The sequence below is a fragment of the Bactrocera tryoni genome, chromosome 2 (assembly GCF_016617805.1).
Source record: "Bactrocera tryoni isolate S06 chromosome 2, CSIRO_BtryS06_freeze2, whole genome shotgun sequence".
Taxonomy (NCBI): Eukaryota; Metazoa; Arthropoda; class Insecta; order Diptera; family Tephritidae; genus Bactrocera; species Bactrocera tryoni.
Genome location: NC_052500.1, coordinates 41,403,990 through 41,422,600, shown reverse-complemented (window position 1 = coordinate 41,422,600; position 18,611 = coordinate 41,403,990). Strand labels below are relative to the sequence as shown.

The window sequence follows — 18,611 nt, the reverse complement described above, 5'->3', positions numbered from 1 at the left end:
ACACGCTTTATACGTACATACATGCATTTTGTAGATACATATGTATATACGATTTACACATATTCTACATTTTATAAATATTCTGCGATGCAACTTACGAATTGAGAATTAACTCGATCACACTTTTGCTTTAATACACCGATTTATTATTAAAAACTACTACTTAATATAATTAAGGGAACACCGCAAAAATATACATGTGAAACTAAAGGTTTTTGATTTTCTTTTAAAGTTTCATATTTTTTTTTGTAAAATTTTAATAACTAACTATTGCAAAATAAAATCTGGCAATTGCAACATTGTGAAACCATTTAAGCCGTAAGGTACCACTTAATGAACAAATAAGTATATATACATATACTATACATATAACGTTCATCGTTATCTGTCCATATAATGTATTTGCATGCATGTGCGTACATGTGTGTGTGTGTACTGTACTTTTGCGAGCTTATATATAAATATTAATGCCATGGAGTGTATACAAACACGAGTAGTAAATTAAAACAAAATACACTATGTCAAACATTTATCTCAAGTAGGATATTGGGAATAATGTACGAAAAAACCATCCTCAACTCATAATTCACAAAACATTTTCCCATAGGAATGAGGGTGAATGCATAACATCAATCAATCTCCATTTGCACATATTCGGATTGTTACTCGTTACTCCACAAACAACCACCTGCATGACATGGTAAAACACTCTTTCAAAAATGCTCGTAAATTTTAAGAAAAAGCATGCTTCACAATTTAGTGATATTATCCTTAATAAATAAAGAGTAAAATGAGCGCATTGTCCAAAGTCAATTTCCCAGGCAATTTAATACTGAAACTCCCGGAGTATGCGCATAGTATATACATATGTATATAAGAGTAAAAGACCATAAATGCCTACCAAACATAACATACCTATGTGAATACCAATACAAATCGTTGTAAGGTTCTATAATTCTACCAGCGTTTAAAGAAGTGCGGAAATGCAATGCCCTCAAACGCTTTGTTTTAAAGGGTTCAAAATTTTAAACTATAAAAGTAACCGCCTGGGCATATTTCCATATTAAATCTTTAATTTTGTTCCAATGAACTGGATCAGCAATATGGGACCTTTCATTTTCTTCAGCATCCTTCAATAATTTATGTACTACATACAGTTCACCGCCAGGCAAATCTTAGATTTCTGCTATTAAAGTGTCATCACAAAATTTGAGGTCCACAATTTTAAGAAAATATTTATCAAAATGACCGTTTAATCCAGTTTCGACAGATTTGAATTTTAGTTAGTTGACTACTTTCGTCACCTCTAAAAATTATTATTTTTAAACACATACATAAATGAGGGTTTAGAATTGTGGTATGTAAATATACATACTATATATACATAAACTTGCAAATTTATATGGAAGATTACTGCTGCTAAGTTGACCATATATTCATGTAATGAGGTGCTTTATGTTAGGGTTCTTTGCCTACATATTAAACGTAAAAACAGTTAGTTAAGGGAGAAAAATGATTCTCGCATGACTCGCACACATATCCGCTTACACCCTCTAATGATGGCATGTATATTACTAAAAGGAATTGTAGCTCACATCCTTCGTATTATCATTTAACATTCCAGCATGAAAAGCAAAGTTTGAGCGGGCGTTATTCTGATGATAGAAGAGCTATTATTATTTTTTACCAACAGCCTTGCGTTTGACTTAAAATACTTTTAGTTGCTAAAACACACAAACAGTAACAAAACACATAAACAGTAGCATACAGAATACTTAACCCATTAATGACAACGTATGATGTATCATACGCAAAAAGAGCTTTTTTTTAAAATTCGTCAAAAATCCGAATTGAAATAAAAGCTTTTTATATTTACAGTGTGAGCGAGATAAAATTATTGTTGCATTAGAAAAGCTTTTTATTTGTCGCTTAACCGTGCGATTCTGTAACTTGAAACAGTCTCAAGTCTCTAAATTTGAGATTTTGAGTTAGAGACAATTTTTGAGACTTGAGACGATTTTGCTATTCTGTAAGTGACAGTCACAAAATCTATTACATTTCATTATTCAGAGATGTTTTTAAACTTGAATGAAAATAAATATGTCGATAACAAATATTAAATTTTCTATAACATAGTCAAAAAACGTAATTATCAATGAAAATAAAAATATATGTTGACTTTGTTTCACAATATTTACGAAATGTATGTAAAATTGATTTATTTTTAACCTTTTCATGTTTGAGTTGCTTACAAAATGTAAAGAAACGACAATCGATTAATATCTATGATGATCTCTATTCAGTATATTCAAAATGGCAGACAAGAGTTCTTTTTAGTTTTGTGACCTGCTAACTACCAGGTCTCAATAAGCTAACGCATTTGTTTACAAAATGTCTTAGAGACTAGAGACGCGCTTAAAGCTCATTTGTTTACAACAATTTACGTAGCATTTTTCGGAAAAGTGAATAATGACTCGAAGGTGAGGTTTATATTTTTATAAATAGTAAGCGAGGAATTTGTATAACTTAAAATGTGCATAAACTTAAAGCTAAAACCCTAAGCTATCAAATGAATAAAAAGTGCAGTGAAAAATTGAGCTCCGAAAGTGTTTTAACTATTTGTAAACTATTGTGTATGTTTTATCATACGTAAACTCTAGCCCAGTTTTTGCTATATGAAAATTCATTCCTAATATCTCCTTGTAGACAAGCAACAACTGAGGAGATAGTTGGATGGCTCCAAGATTTAAATGAAGATGATGATGCAGAGATTATAGAAAACATCAATAATGCCAATTTTATTGATGTGACTTTGCTCCCCCCGAAGAACAGGAGTTATCCGATTGCGATGACGCAGATGAAGACGATGAAGGTACACTGGGTGATTTGGGTCGTGGAGTTCTTAAAAGGGCATGTGAAATAAGAACTGATAACTCAGAAGTGGAGGAGCAACAGTTTCTAAATGAAGCGAGCAGTTCACTAGCCCCACGTACAAGGACTTCAACTCAAAGGAAAACTAAAAAAAGGAAGATTTGCCGAAAATGGTCCAAGATAGTACTAAAAGCAAGTGAATGTTCTATCACAGCAATACGCGAACATACTCCGGACATTGTAGCAGATATTTTGGAAAATTATATAAGTCCAATACAACTTTTTAAAAGAATTTTTGATAGCGAATTTATGGAATGTATACAATCAGAGACTGTTAAGTACGCCATAAACAAAGGAGATGAAGCTTTCACCGTAAGTCTTGAGGAGTTATACACATATTTCGGTATCCTTATACTAAGTGGATACAACAAGGTGACTAACTTGAACCACAAATTCACTTGCTTACTTGTTAAATAAAACATTTTTTATTTTTATTCCAGCTATTAGCATGTACTGGCAGACAGAAAGTGATGTGTACAATCATTTAGTGGTAGGTTCAATGGCGAGGAATAAGTTTGAAAAAATACATCGCTACCTTCACATCAACTTCATTTTCTGTAGACGAATCGATGGAGCCGTATTTTGGTAAGCATTCTTTCAAGCAGTTTATACGAGGAAAACCAATTCGCTATGGATACAAAATTTGGTGTATGATTACTTCAGAAGGATATTTGTTGAACTTCGATTCGTACACCGGAAAAAGCATGATTCGATCTAATGAGCCCTTAGGTTTATCTGTCACAATAAGTTTATGTTATCACATAGTTCCCGAACACAGCACTCTATTTCTATATAACTATTTCAATAGTTTTAAATTATTAGAAGAGTTTGATAAGAAAAATATAACAGTGGTGGGAACGATTCGCTCACACCGTATTGAAAATGCTCCTTTGAGCAGCATGAAAAGAGAACTCCGTGGTACTTGTGAAGCACTAAAATCTAAAAATATTACCCTAGTTAGGTGGAATGATAACAATAATGTCACCATTGCAACAAATTGTAAAAACGACAACATAACGACAACAACCGGATTATGCAAAATATATGATCGACAACAGAAACGCAGACAAGACGTAAAGCAACCAGTCATTATCAAGGAGTATAATTCGGGAATGGGTGGAGTCGATCTCTTTGACCAGCAAAGGGCAGCGTATCGAACTCAAATTTGGTCAAGAAAATGGTATTGGGACAATTTTCAGATTTTGCTTAAATGGTGACGTTGTAAATTTATGGATATTATTTAGGAAAGCTTATCCACAAGTTACTCTTCTCGGCTTCATTCGACGACTTACAAGGAGCATACTTTCAAAGCCAATAGATTTTCATCCAGTCTCATCACGAAAGAGAAAACGAGAAAACGAAACCCGCGCCGATGCAAAAATTGTGGAAAGTGTACGAAATTTATATGCATGAAATGTAATTTTGGCTTGCACCCAGATCCCATGTCATTAAATACATAAATACGATGTCAATTTGAACTCAAAAGTTATAGTGATGTTTACATATTATTTTCATAGATTCAGGTCTCCGTATACGTTTATGTATGATATATCATACGCTCCGCCGCGCCCACATCTTTTGAGATATTTTTTTGAAAACTGGAAATTACCCTTTTAATATCATTACAGACGTCTGCTTAAAATTTCTGTAGCTTATCATAGCGGGTTTTAGGTGTGAGCAGTAATGGGTTAACCAACATACAAATATGAAAATATAATTTTTAAATAAAAAGTGGGGTCGATACAACTCACTTTGAGCCGCTTCAAGGGGCTAAGGGATGTTTCTGCAGATAATGGTGGGGGGGATATGCCGATGCCTGTGATCCGTTTCCTTCCGTTTTTTATGTTTTTTGGTTTCCGAACTGCTTCTTGTTGTGTTGTTGCCGATGATGGTTTCCTTTCCTCTTTGTTTTTTTATGTTATTTATTTATTATTAAATTTTGTTCATTTTGTTTAAATTAATTTTTTATTGTTTTCGCGCCCGATTATTGCACTATCATCAAACGCGCCCGTCTTGATATTTGTGGCACTTTTATTATCCGCGCCCGGTTCCTGAAGGGTTTTTTTTTGTAACTTTCGACTTTTGACACACAATCTTTAAACTTTATAGTCAGCCCTATTCTGCATTTCTACTCGAATCGAAATTTTCTCCGATTGGCAACTTTGGTATTCTGCGTTTCGATTCAACTTCGAAAATTCCAATTCTATGTATTCTGCATTGCGATCGTAATTACGTTTTTGTACGTTGAAGTTTTGTTGGCGGAAAGCCGTTATATATTCATTTTCGTGCATTTGGATAAAATAATTTCCTCAAATATGTAAGTAAAACTTTAAGATTATAGTTGTAAAAGACATAATGGTGGTGTCCTTGGTTGTTTGTGCTTAAATGATATATTTTGATATGTTTGCAGGTCAAAAGTAACAACGGCAGAGCAATACGAAAAATTGTGTGATATGATGGCCACGAAAAGAGATATTGCGCACGGCTTCCAAAAGCGACCGAAGGAAGAAGTACAGGAGCGACCGAAGGAAGAAGTACAGGAGTTTTGGGAGGAGGTTGCAAGGAATTTAAATGCACTTGGCCCACCAACAAAAGATTCCAATACATGGAGAAAGGTAAGGTATTACCTACAATTAATTTTAAAAAATTAAGTTAAATCTAACGTTTTCGTGCAGATCTAGATTGACTGGAAATGCTACATGAAGCGAAAACTATCGCATAACAAAAAAGAAAGGATGAGCACCGATGGAGGTCCTTGCCGTTTACAACGCATAAGCCCACTTGATGAAAAGGTGATAGCTTTGACGGGTTTGGAAACGGATGATATCCCTTCAACCAGTAGAGCTAGCAGCCAAAATAGAGAGGCGAGGGCAGACAAGCAGAGCACTTCTTCATTACTTAAGCAACAGATACAAATCAAAAAGAATTTTATGCAGAGACGAAAAAATTCAATGAAGCTGCCTTTGGTAAAATGGAAGAAGTTACTTCATATTTACGACACATGAATCGTTCTCTAGAAACTTTGGCGGAGACTGCAGTGAAGCAACCTGAAGAACAGAAGCGACACAATAGAATTAAGGAAGAGCTGGTGAAGGAAAAAGTAGAAATAAAAATGCAAATGCTAAGATTAGAGGTCCAAATTATAAGCCGGATTCAAAGTAGTCATTTTTTAATTGTTAGCCTTTTATTTATTTTACTATTATTCATTTATATAACGAGCTGTGAAATTAAATAAAAGCATTTACTTTTTTAATATAGGAGCTGTAAAATGCACTGAATACAATTGTTTTTATTTAATAGAGTAATGTAGGGCATATTTTGAATAATACATTGCTCTCCTCCTCAAGTAATATCGCTGCCGCTACTGATTTCATGTTAGTGTTTAAAAAAACGCGATATAATTTCTTTATTTTAATAAACCAACAATAATTTGTGTATTTTTGCTTTGTTGTGTTTCATTTTTACACGTTTCAAGGCAAACAGCTGACTTCGAAAGAGCTACAGCTCTTCCTCTTCTTCTTTCAATCCAATCGTAACTCAGAATACCTATTTTCGATTCAGACGGAGCGTAGAGCGGGAACGTAATCGAAATGCAGAATAGGGCTGAGTATCTTGATCACTTCATATGTGAATATATATGTATGTATGTATATGGGTTCAGTTTTGTTTTTTTTTTTTGTAATTGCACGTTAGAGTTTTTGTTTTTTTTTTTTATATTTATTTATTTTTTTTTTCGTATTTTGATACAACGGTACGGAACCGCTTCGTGTTTTCCGCTTCCAAACTGATTTTTTGGGGGTTTTGTATGTATGTACTTGCTACTGCACTTTAATTTTCCACTTGAGGATTTTTTTTTGTGTATGCAGAATGTATGTATTTGTCACTAAACTTTGATTTCACTTGCAATATTTTTTTGTATATATGTATGTACATATATTGTACTAAATTTTGTAAAGTGTATGTGTGTATATGTCGCCTCATTGCACGAATTTTGTAAGTTTTGTATATATGTTTCTTTGCGGCTCGAAGCACCAATGTTTTAATCACTGCGGGACTGACTTACCATTTGCTACCTTTCGTGGTTTTTTTTAAATGAAAGCCGGTTTTATCTCTTTGTTCGTGTACAGGTGTCACTAACAATAAACAGTATGGTTATTTATTCCAATAATGATGATCCGCACACAATAAGCGATTTAAATAAGCTTCCTCAGTAAATTTCACGTAATTAATATGGTGTTTCACCCATATAATCAACACGATGGTGATCCGCGCACAATGAGCGAATTAAGTGAAAGATGGAGAGGGAACGTTGCGTAGCGGTGGCGGAAAGCGACGGTGTTTCGAAAGCGGTCGAATAAGAACTGACTTGTGTAGAGCCTGACCCTTTTCAAGCTGAGTAGTGTTGTGTGTGTGATCCTGCGCTCGCGCGTGTGGGTGGTGTTGATGTGGAGTATGGTGATGTCGAGGTGAGTGTGGTGAGTGTGCGTGTTAGAGATGGGTGTAGGTGTGGTGTGGGGCAGGCGACTAGGGCTCATTTAGCCAATCTCTTCAACGAGTTCTTAATTGCACAAAACATAAGTGCCTACATGCGCGTGTATATACAAGTCCATGTATTAGGGTGTATCTAAATACAAACATTCAGACAACAAATATTTTAATAAATAAAAAGCGCGGTTTTTAATAGTAATTAACAATTTAAACATATGTGACCTGGTGTACGGAAAGGGAGCTAACGTGCAAAAACTAGTTTTCTGGGAAAAGCTGTTAAAAATAATCGTCAGTTTCTCGTTATCTCATTAATTGTTCTCCTTTTTTTGACACCCCCTTTCTGTAGACCAGGTCACATATGGCCAATAACGACGCAAATCAAAATAGACGTGCAGGAGTTACGTGCTAAAAACAGGTTTTAAAATTTTTTTCACAAAGTATTAAGATACTGCACAAGATTTAACTCCTCATCGATTCACAAAAACTCTGAATCATTATTTCATCAGAATCTTACAGTGTTTAAGGTGTACGGACGTGTTTTTAATTCGCTCCGTGAATTCTGTGATGTTGATTAAATAGAAAGTAAATACATAAATAGCAATCGGTGCACACAAGTTGTTATAATTAAACATAAACAAATTGTGCACGAAACAAAAAGTAAAAACAGAAAAAGACAAATAATCAAACAAACAAAAATGAGTGCTGCTCAGCCTCACCAGCAAATGCCTACTTTAGCTTTGTCGAGCCAACAACAGCAACTTCTGGCAAAAACAAAATTAACGGCGATGACTCATCATCGCAGCGATCAGCTGAAAGAGCAAGTAAGCAAGCGTAGTCAGCAGAAGTAGTAAAGAACAGCAAACGGACAACAACAAATGCGCTGACAGCAACAAGTATGCAGGTACCAGCAAGCACACGGACAGCGAAGGAAAACAAAATGCAAGATTAGAATGTACCAAGCAAAAAAGGGTCGTCAGTTTAGACTGGTATTGATGGCTATATTAACGTAAAAAGGAAACTAAGTCCAGTTAAATCAGCGGTCAATAACAAAAAATTTCAACCAGGCACGTCAAATGTTAAAAAGCCAGAAATCCTAAATGGCAACAGATTTGAAATACTAAGCAATGGTTCAGACGACGATGCGAAGGGTACCATCACAGTCGTTAATGCCAAACCACCTCCAATATATTTACGAGAGCGTAGCAGAAATACTCTTGTTGCGAAATTATAGGTACTAACAATTTCCATATAGTGCCTTTGAAAAAAGGGAATATAGATGAAACAAAAATTCAGTCCTACACTGAAAAAAGTTTCATGGAAATCGTAAAATTTTTGTCATTCATTCATACCAACTGAAGAGCTCAAAAGGCCTGGTTGTTGTCATAAAAGGTATAGAGTCTTTGGTAGACTCTAACGATGTGAAAGAAGCACTGGAAGAAGGTGGTTTTAGCATTAAATCAGTAGTAAATATTTTTAACAGGAACTAAGTCCCACAACCAATGTTCAAAATAGAACTGAAGCCAAATTGTAACCAACTCAAAAAAATGAAATACACCCAATTTACAATTTAAAATATCTGCTCCATCGCAGAATCACCGTTGGGGAACCGCATAAGAGAAATGGTCCAGTACAATGTACAAACTGCCAGGAGAATGGACACACGAGAGCATATTGCACTCTACGCAGTGTCTGTGTGGTGTGTGGTGATCTACATCCTACTTCAAAATGTACTCTTAAAAAAGAGAATTTAAATAAAAAATGCAGCAATTGTGGAGGAAATCACACTGCTAATTACAGGGGTTGCCCTGTATACAAAGATTTGAAATCAAAGTTATCACAGGGCATTCAAGCACATGGTAACCAAATGTTGAATACACCTCCTAATGAAAATATTGAAATCCCCGTCCATTTTCAAAACCAGTTAATCTTAAAGACAGTGCTACTCAAGGGAGGTATGCACACCTGGTTAAAGGCAATACTGCACAAATGCAATTGCCCCAAAGCCAACCAAATGGAAGCGTTGAAACTATGATTTTGATGAGACAATTTATGGCTTCAATTTATGGCTTCAATGCAAAATATGATTCAAGAGATAATCAAATCACAAAACCAAATGTTGCAAACTTTTTTAAGTAAAAAATTAGTGTATTGAACATTTGTTTAAGGAATGCTAATGGTGTTAACCAACATAAACTGGAGCTTATTAGATTTCTGAATAAAAATAATATTGATGTAATGCTATTGTCAGAAACTCATCTTACGAACAAAAACAATTTCTTTATATCGGGATTTAGGCTCTATGTTACAAACCACCCAGATGGAAAGGCACATGAAGGAACAGCAGTTTTGGTTAGAAAACGATTAAATCACCACGCATTAGAATCTAATGCCACAGCGCAATTACAAGCTACAACAATAACTATAAAAAAATTGCTGCGGGGGCTTAAACCTGACGGCCATATATTGCCCACCTCGGTTAAAAATTACAGATTTCCAATTTAAAGACTTTTTGGAACACTAGGCCATAGATTTCTAGCAGGTGGAGATTACAATGCAAAACACACATATTGGAGCACACGACTAATTAATCCGAAAGGACGACAGCTGTATCAAACTGTTATAAATAGGGACAACAACCTTGAAATAATATCTCCTAGTAAGCCGACATATTGGCCTAGTGATCGTAAGCAAATACCAGATTTAATTGATTTTGCTGTAATCAAAAATATAGATAAATCGCACATACATAGCAGCTGATACATGTGCTGATCTATCTTCTGATCACTCTCCTGTACTAATAAAGTTATGTGAACAACCCATATTCGTTAATCCAAAAGTGGGTTTAACTTCTTATAAAACGAATTGGCTAAAATATAAAAAATACGTCAGTAGCCACATTAATATTGAGTACAGAAAGAGATATTGACGAAAGCATAAGAGAAGTCAATGATATAATAACCAGCGCAGCTGTCTTAACAACACAAAATAAAAACTATAATCCGCTTGGTCCCAGTGAAATAGAAAAGCTTGTAAAAGAAAACAGGCGTGCAAGACATGAATGGCAGATAAATCGCTCCCCTTCCACTCAGCTTTAATTGCAATCTGCTGCACGTAAATTAAAAAAAAGCGCTTAAACGTCAGGAAGAATTCAACACCGAAATGTATATAAAGAAGCTGTGTCCAAATTCCAACAAGCAAAACTCAATTTGGAAAGCCCAAAAACCCATGAAGCCACCAACTGACTCCAACATGCCCATACGAGACTTGGGTGGAAATTGGGCTCGAAGTGAAGAGGAAAAGGCAAATTGTTTTGCAAATCACCTAGAAAAGGTATTTCAACCCAATTTGCCAAAGAACAACTTTAAGCTGTAAATTTTAACCAACACAGCTAAAGAGTCGCGAGAGTCTTTTAAGACTTCGCCTCCAGAAATTATTGGAATAATATTTTCCCAAAACTGCTAATTGAGCTACCAATTATTGCTGTAGAGGTGCTCTCTTTGCTCTTCAATGCTATTCTTAGTTTCGGATACTATCCAATTTTATGGAAAAAGTCGCAGATTATCCTGATAGATAAACCTGAGAAAGACTTAACACATCCGTCTTCATACAGACAGATCAACCTTCTACCCTGTCTTTCTAAAATATTTGAAAAAGTGTTACTATCAAAGATGACTCCTTTCCTCCACGAAAATAATATAATACCAACGCACCAATTCGGGTTTCGTGAAAAACATACCACGATAGAGCAAGTAAATAGAATTACAAACGAAATAACAAAAGCATTTGAGCACAGGAAGTACTGTTCAGCAGTATTTCTAGATGTAGCTCAGGCGTTTGATAAAGTGTGGCATGAAGCCCTTTTATATAAGATTAAAAAAATTCGACCTTTGGAATTGTATAAAGCATTGGAGTCTTATTTAAAAAAATACTCAATTTATGGTGAAAGTAGGAAATTTCACTCTATATATACATATATCTCTCTCTAATATCATACATACAGCAGATCTTCCGACAGCTAATGTATTGACATCAACTTTTGCTGATGACACAGCCATAGTGAGCCGTAACAACTGCCTCATTCTGGCATCAAGAATATTAGCGGATCATTTAAGTTCTGTCGAGGAATGGCTAGCGTACTGGCGTATAAATGTCAGTGAACAGAAGTGTTAGCATGTTACATTTTCGCTTAGACCAAAAATGTGCCCGGCAGTAAAAATAAACAATATTTTAGTACCCCAAGTGAACGAAGTAACATATCTTGGTATTCACCTAGATAGAAGGCTCACGTGGAGAAAACACATCTCTAGTAAAATAATATGTATGAAGATTAGAGCTGCAAATTTAAATTGGCTTTTAAATAAAAACTCCAAACTTAGCCTACACAATAAAGTGCTTTTATATAATGCGGTCATAAAGCCGATTTGGATGTATGGCATTCAACTGTGGGCAACTGTGGAACTAATATTGATATAATACAAAGGTTTCAATCGAAAATGCTTAGAAAAGTTACGTGTTCACCGTGGTACATGCTTAACGAAAATATCCATAAAGACCTTGGAATTCATATTGTAAAGAAAGATGTAGAAGAATACAGAATTAAATATATATCTAAACTCCGAGATCACCCAAACCCTTTGCTAATGCTTTGGTAAATTCCTGCGATCAAACACGCCTTAAAAGAAGCGACATGCCTGCGTATTAAAGAGCACCGTATCACCAAAACAGCTCAATCACTTGCTCGAGCCTGCCTAGTTTTTAAATAGATTTAAGATTTTATAAATTCTTATTGTTAGGCTTAAAAAAAGTAGATCCATTAAATAAAATAATATTGAAAAGAAAAAATTATTTGAAATCTATATATATAAAACAAAGTTGTTAGTTACACCATTTATAACTCAAGAACGGCTGAACCGATTTGGCTGAAAATTGGTGGGAAGGAAGCTTAGAACCAGGGTAAGGACGTAGGCTACTTTTCATTTCTCTATATTAGAGTCCAATACAACTCATAAAAACTAAAATTATATTTCATATTTCAAATTATAAGTATTTGTTAAAAATTCATGTTTGTAGAAATCATCTGAGAATTACATTTCTTCAAAAAAAAATACCAAATTACCAAATAAAAAAAAACCTCACATCTATATATATAAAAGAAAGTTGTTGTTTGTTACACCATTTATAACTCAAGAACAGCTGAATAGATTTGGCTGAAAATTGGTGGGCAGGTAGCTTAGAACCAGGGTAAGGACATAGGTAACTTTTCACTTCTTTATGTTAGAATCCAATACAACTCATGAAAACAAAAATTATATTTCACATTTCAAATTATAAGTATTTGTTAAAAATTCATGTTTGTAGACATCATTTGAAAATTTCATTTCTTCAAACAAAAAAACAATAAAAACATCACATCTATATGAGCATTTCCACAGAATCGTCAACCAGTACCAAAGCCAGTTCGCTAGCCATTCTTCGACAGAACTTAAATGCTTCGCTAATATTCGTGATGCTAAAATGTGGCATTTGTTACGGCCCACTATAGCTGTGTCATCCGCAAAAGTTGAAGTTAATACATTATTAGCTGTTGGAAGTTCTGCTGTATATATGATGTATAGTGTTGGGCCTAACACACTGCCCTGGGGTACACCAGGCCTTATCTGTCGTTCATCAGATATGAAATCTCCCAATTTTACCATAAATCGTCTATTTTTTAAATAAGACTCCAATGTTTAATACAGTTGTAAAGATAGAATTTTTTTAATCTTGTATAAAAGACCTTCGTGCCACATCTTATCAAACGTCTGAGCTACATCTAAAAATATTGCTGAACAGTACTCCCTGTGCTCAAATGCTCTCCTTATTTCGTTTGTAATTCTATTTACTTGCTCTATTGTACCATGTTTCGCACGAAAACCGAATTGATGCATTCGTATTGTATTATTTTCATGGAGAAAAGGAGTAATCTTTGATAGTAATACTTTTTCAAATACTTTTGAAAGACAGGGTAGAAGACTGATTGGTCTGCTTGAAGACGGCTGTGTTAAGTCTTTCCCAGGTTTATCTATCAAGATAATCTGCGACTTTTTCCATGAAATTGGATAGTATCCGAAACTAAGAATAGCATTGACGAGCAAAGAGAGCACCTCTACAGCAATAATTGGTAACTCAAGTAGCATTTTTGGGGAAATATTATCTTATCCCGGCGCCTTTTTTGGATTAAGTTCTTTGATGATACCAATAATTTCAGAAGGTGAGGTCTTAAGAGACTCGAGCGACTCTTTAGCTGTGTTGGGTAAGATTGACAGCTTAAAGTTATTCTTTGGCAAATTGGGTTGAAATACCTTTTCTAGGTGATTTGCAAAACAATTTGCCTTTTCCTCTTCACTTCGAGGCCAATTTCCACCCGAGTCTGGTATTGGCATGTTGGAGTCAGTTGGTGTCTTCATGGACTTTTGGGCTTTCCAAAGGGAATTTTGCTTGTTTGAATTTGGACACAGCTTCTTTATGTACATTTCGGTGTTCAATTCTTCCTAACGTTTGAGCGCTTTTTTTAATTTACGTACCGCAGCTTTCAATTGAAGCTGAGTGGAGGAGGAGCGATTTATCTGCCATTCACGTCTTGCACGCCTTTTTTCATTTACAAGCGTTTCTATTTCTCTATTAGAGGTTTTTCTGAAGCGAAGCGGATTATATCTTTTGTTTGGTGTTCTTCTCTTATACTTTCGTCGATATCACTTCCTGTATTTATTTTGTACTCAATATTAATGTGGCTACTGACGTATTTTTTATATTTTAGCCAATTCGTTTTATAAGAAGTTAAACCCACTTTTGGATTAACGAATATGGGTTGTTCAAATAACCTTATTAGTACAGGAGAATGATCAGAAGATAGATCAGTACATGTATCAGCTATTATATGCGATTTATCTATATATTTGATTACAGCAAAATCAATTAAATCTGGTATTTTCTTACGATCACTAGGCCAATATGTCGGCTTACCGGGAGATATTATTTCAAGGTTATTGTGCCTATTTATAACAGTTTGATACAGCTGTCGTCCTTTCGGATTAATAAGACGTGAGCCCCAGTACGTGTTGTTTGCGTTGTAATCTCTTCCTGCTAGAAATCGTTGACCTAGTGTTCCAAAAAAGTCTTTAAATTCGATTTCTGTAATTTTAAAACGAGGTGGACAGTATATAGCCGTAAGGTGTAGGTCACAACCCCGATTTTTTAGTGATATTGTTTTAGATTGTAACTGTGGTGTAGCATGAGATTCTACTTGTCCTACAAATAGATTTTGCGGAAAAGTATAGGCTGGTGAGCCAAAATGAAATTCAAAGCGCACATTTCAACTATAAGCAAGTTTCCATTTTTACTTGCGTAGCCTGGATGTTTAATGAAACTAAGTCGTTTGCAGTAATTAGTGATAGTTTAAATCACAGCAAAATCGATGTTTACGTTTTCATAACGAAGCTTATTCAAGAGATAAAAAACAGCATGGCGAATTTGAAAGTATTTTCGTTTTCTCAGACGAAAGTAGCAGTCAATTTAAAAATCAGTTTATTGCTTGGAGTTTACCTGATTTACTGGCCGAATTTGGTTGTAAAAAACTTGAGTGGAACTATTTTGCAACGTCACATGGTAAAGGTGCAGTCGATGGCGTTAGAGCAGTTGTGAAAAGAAAAATATGAATGAAAAAAAAAAATGTTTTAAACGATGCATTCTCTTTTTACAATTGTGCGCAAGAGCACATTACTGGAATTAAAATTTTATATATTGGAGCTGATACAATTTCCGAGATATCTCCAACTTTATTTCAAAAATGGAAGGATATACCGAATATTGCAGGTATCAGAATGGTGCATTCGATTTCCTACGACGAAAATCTTAAGCTACGAACTGCTCGTATGGCCTATTCAAAATATAACAATATTTAATAAATATTTCTTGTGCTTTATGTATGTTTATATCTTTTGAATCAATAAAAGGAATATTAGTTTGCTTTATTTAAACCTTCTGCTATGTTTGAGTCAATTTGACCTAATTTTCAGTAAAACTCGTCGAAATTCGCGTGTTAGTCTAGTCGTATTGTATTGATTCTTCTTCTATTTGTTAACTGCAGTAAAAGGAATAGATAAATATGAAAATTAAAATAATATCTGTTTTTTATGTTGCTGGAGGAAACCAAATGTAATTTTATTACACTTATTACGTTGTTGGGTCAATTTGACCCACCTAGTATTTTGAAACATTTTGCTGTTTATTATTACATCACTCGATCAAGAACGCCGACAAAGAAAGCTAGTTATCGGAAATCGAGTATATTTTGCACAGCTCTATGTTTATATATTCTCGATAAATTTATAGCCTTTTCGAAAAAGGGTAACTCCCGTTTTATACACCTGTGCAAAGAGTAATGCCGGAATTACATGTACAGATATTCTGCATGCAGATCTGCACTATTTTTTCCAGCCAAAACACATGTGCAGTAAATTTTGACAATCAGTTGATTGCAATAAATAATTGAAATTGAAATTTAAAAATTTTAAAATGGAAGTGGAAAGAAAAAAAGATTGCAACAATTGCTTTTACTTCTAGTTGCCAAAAAGAAATTAATTAATATTTTAAGCTTGTGCGCGATAAGTGATAAAAAACACGGGTGTGGACGATTCCTATATATGCGGAAAATGAGAGAGAGCTGCATGGTTTTTTCAATAATTTATTCATCTATATACATATATAAAAAACAATGATTCCTTTCAGTTCCAAAAGGCTACTCGAATGCAAGTGGATCAATTTAAGCTTCTAAGCTTAATTAAAAGGTGTATAGCAAAACAGTTTCATATACTTACGTCGTCCAATAACAGCAGAATGTCGCCTGGCAATAACATTAGTGTAAGTACATTTTGTTTGTAAATTTTATAATAAATAAATACATATGTTCATCAACAATAGATATTTGGCCCATGGAGTTTGCCGCCTGATGTTGGCTTGGGCTTTTCGAGTAGGAGTATCAACAATTGGCAAAATTTTATTGGAAACATCCGCAGCCATTTGGGATGAACTTTCAGGAATATACTTGGCGCAACCAAATGAACATGAGTGGAGGCAAATAGCCGATTCATTTAACATCAAGACAGGAATGCCTCATGTTGTAGGAGCTGTTGACGGCAAACATGTCCAAATCAAGTGTTCGCGAAAATCCGGATCACTGTATTTTAATTATAAGCAATATTTTAGTATTGTGTTGTTAGCCGTTTGTGATAGCAAATATACATTTACCGCAGTAGACATTGGAGCTTACGGAAGCCAAAGTGATGGCAGAGTGTTAAAAATCAGTGGTTTTGGAAATAGAATATTAAACGGAACAATGAACCTACCAGAAGCAGAAAATCTTCCACGTAGTGCGATAAAATTCCCATTTTATTATGTGGGAGATGCTGCTTTTCTGTTGACAAAACATTTGATGAGGCCATATCCGGGAAAGTGTTTGGAAGCAAACAAAGACCACGTCAATAAATGTTTATCCAGAGCGCGGGTTACAATTGAAAATAATTTGGCATTTTAGTGGCTAGATGGCGAGTTCTCAATAATTCTTTGAATATGTTTCCCGAAAATGCCAATACCACAGTTAGAGCTACATTAATTTTACATAATTTTGTAAAGCTCCATAACGCCGAATTCTATTGTCCCAATAACTTCGTTGACCACATAAATGAAAGTGGCATTCTAATTGAAGGGCAGTGGAGACAATTTGTAGCGCCATTACATCAGATTACGATATTATCAAGCGCTAACGCAAGACGAAGTGCTTTTGATACCCGAGATCTTCTTAAAAATTATCTCTTCTTTAATAAATAAGTAAATAATTGAATAAATGTATTATAAAATAAATATGTCGGTTCGACGTAACCTGTATGGATTTGTATTCCTCAAAATTGTTTGCGCTAAAATAACAAAAACAACAACTACAAAATAAATAAATAACTTTGTACTTTTTTATATATTTGAAATGAATGGGCTTTTATTTGAAATGCTAAATGTTATAAAAGATGTTAATGAAAAACTTATTTTCTACGATTCACAAAAAATTGGTGGAATGTTTGAGAAATTTGGAGTTGTAACTCCGACATTTCCAGGCTATTTAAATTAGCTCCATCCGCCTGCTTGGCAAGGCTTTCAAAAAAAAAAATTGAATTGCGGATCTCTCCGTGCCACCGACCAATATTTCCTCGGCTAACGACGTCACTCTTTGAAAGTCTCTATTCGAGCTTTCAAGTAATTCCTCAATTTTACGTTTCCGTCCAGTCTGTGTCTGTGTCTGCGTCTGCGTCTGCGTCAGTGGTGATTGAGAAAAGATATTTAAATTGACACTGCTACAGGCGGATTCACCAAAGTCGCTGAGGAAGGAGTCGTCACCTTCTGTCGTTACGGTGCCATAATTGCCTTGTGTGCTGAAAATGCATATACAATAAATTATACAAATAAAACAAGATTATACAAAACCTACTTCAAGTTGTCCATTTCAACGTCCTTTAAAAACTTTAAGCTCTCTATCCACTTTCACTTTTTGTGTGGCGAATACACACCGCTTCCTGATGGTCTCTTTTTTAAGTCTTTGTAAAATTTATCTCGTAAGGTCCGCCAACGGGCCTTTAGCTTCTCACCTAAAAACATTCAAAACATGAATAAATATAAATTTTCTGTTAGGTTATAAAATTAAAGATTTACCTGGAATATGCAATTTCTCAAATAGCTCCTGAAATTTGGCGTCCCACAGGTAGCTATTTTTATAATTCCCAAGACTTTTTTCATATAGGAACCGGTTTCGCCAACAAATTCAATCAATGTTTCTTCCATTTTTTTATATCTTTTGTTTATTTTCACTGAACAGCTGAGCGCAATTTAAAATGTTGCCGGACTTTGCTCAAAAATTAATTATTTGAATGTTGTCAGCACTGCCTCTGCGCACAGAAATTCAAATTTCACATGCCGTGCAGATCTGCATTGAGGTGCAGAATTTGAACTGTCAAATCAGTACAAATTTTTTTTCTGCACGCAGAATTCTGCACATGTAATTCCGGCATAAGTGTCGATTGTTTGCTTAGTTAGTAATTTTTTGTCGCGCAGTAAGGAGCTTATCAAAGTTTTTATAAAGAAAGTGATTGCTAAATATATATTTCTACAAT

At 34.7% G+C, this 18,611-nt stretch overlaps 2 protein-coding genes and 1 long non-coding RNA gene across 3 annotated transcripts; 2 read left to right on the top strand and 1 right to left on the bottom strand.

Annotated features, from left to right (window-relative positions):
- The first annotated feature begins 790 nt into the window (after positions 1 to 790).
- Positions 791 to 4,312, top strand: LOC120768691. The gene is made up of 3 exons (XM_040095467.1): positions 791 to 857; positions 2,828 to 3,303; positions 3,372 to 4,312. The coding sequence occupies exons 1-3, from the start codon at positions 791 to 793 to the stop codon at positions 3,417 to 3,419; spliced, it is 591 nt and encodes a 196-aa protein (XP_039951401.1). The 3' UTR covers positions 3,420 to 4,312.
- Positions 4,313 to 15,807: 11,495 nt separating this feature from the next.
- Positions 15,808 to 16,769, top strand: LOC120769377. Its single transcript, XR_005704840.1, has 2 exons — positions 15,808 to 16,317; positions 16,378 to 16,769. It is a non-coding gene; the product is annotated as an uncharacterized LOC120769377 (long non-coding RNA).
- A 687-nt stretch (positions 16,770 to 17,456) lies between these two features.
- Positions 17,457 to 18,291, bottom strand: LOC120769484. Its single transcript, XM_040096511.1, has 3 exons — positions 18,154 to 18,291; positions 17,933 to 18,089; positions 17,457 to 17,876 (listed from the first exon to the last, which is right to left on the bottom strand). Exons 2-3 carry the CDS (start codon positions 17,944 to 17,946, stop codon positions 17,567 to 17,569), a joined length of 324 nt encoding a protein of 107 aa, XP_039952445.1. The 5' UTR covers positions 17,947 to 18,089; positions 18,154 to 18,291; the 3' UTR covers positions 17,457 to 17,566.
- Positions 18,292 to 18,611: the final 320 nt, after the last annotated feature.

Bases quoted from the DNA above. Each gene is read 5' to 3' on its own strand.
- LOC120768691 (XM_040095467.1), top strand. From the start codon at position 791: ATGAGCGCATTGTCCAAAGTCAATTTCCCAGGCAATTTAATACTGAAA. The intron at 858-2,827 runs GTATATACATAT...CTCCCCCCGAAG, and splicing joins ACTCCCGGAGTATGCGCATA to AACAGGAGTTATCCGATTGC. The intron at 3,304-3,371 runs GTGACTAACTTG...TTTTTATTCCAG, and splicing joins TACTAAGTGGATACAACAAG to CTATTAGCATGTACTGGCAG.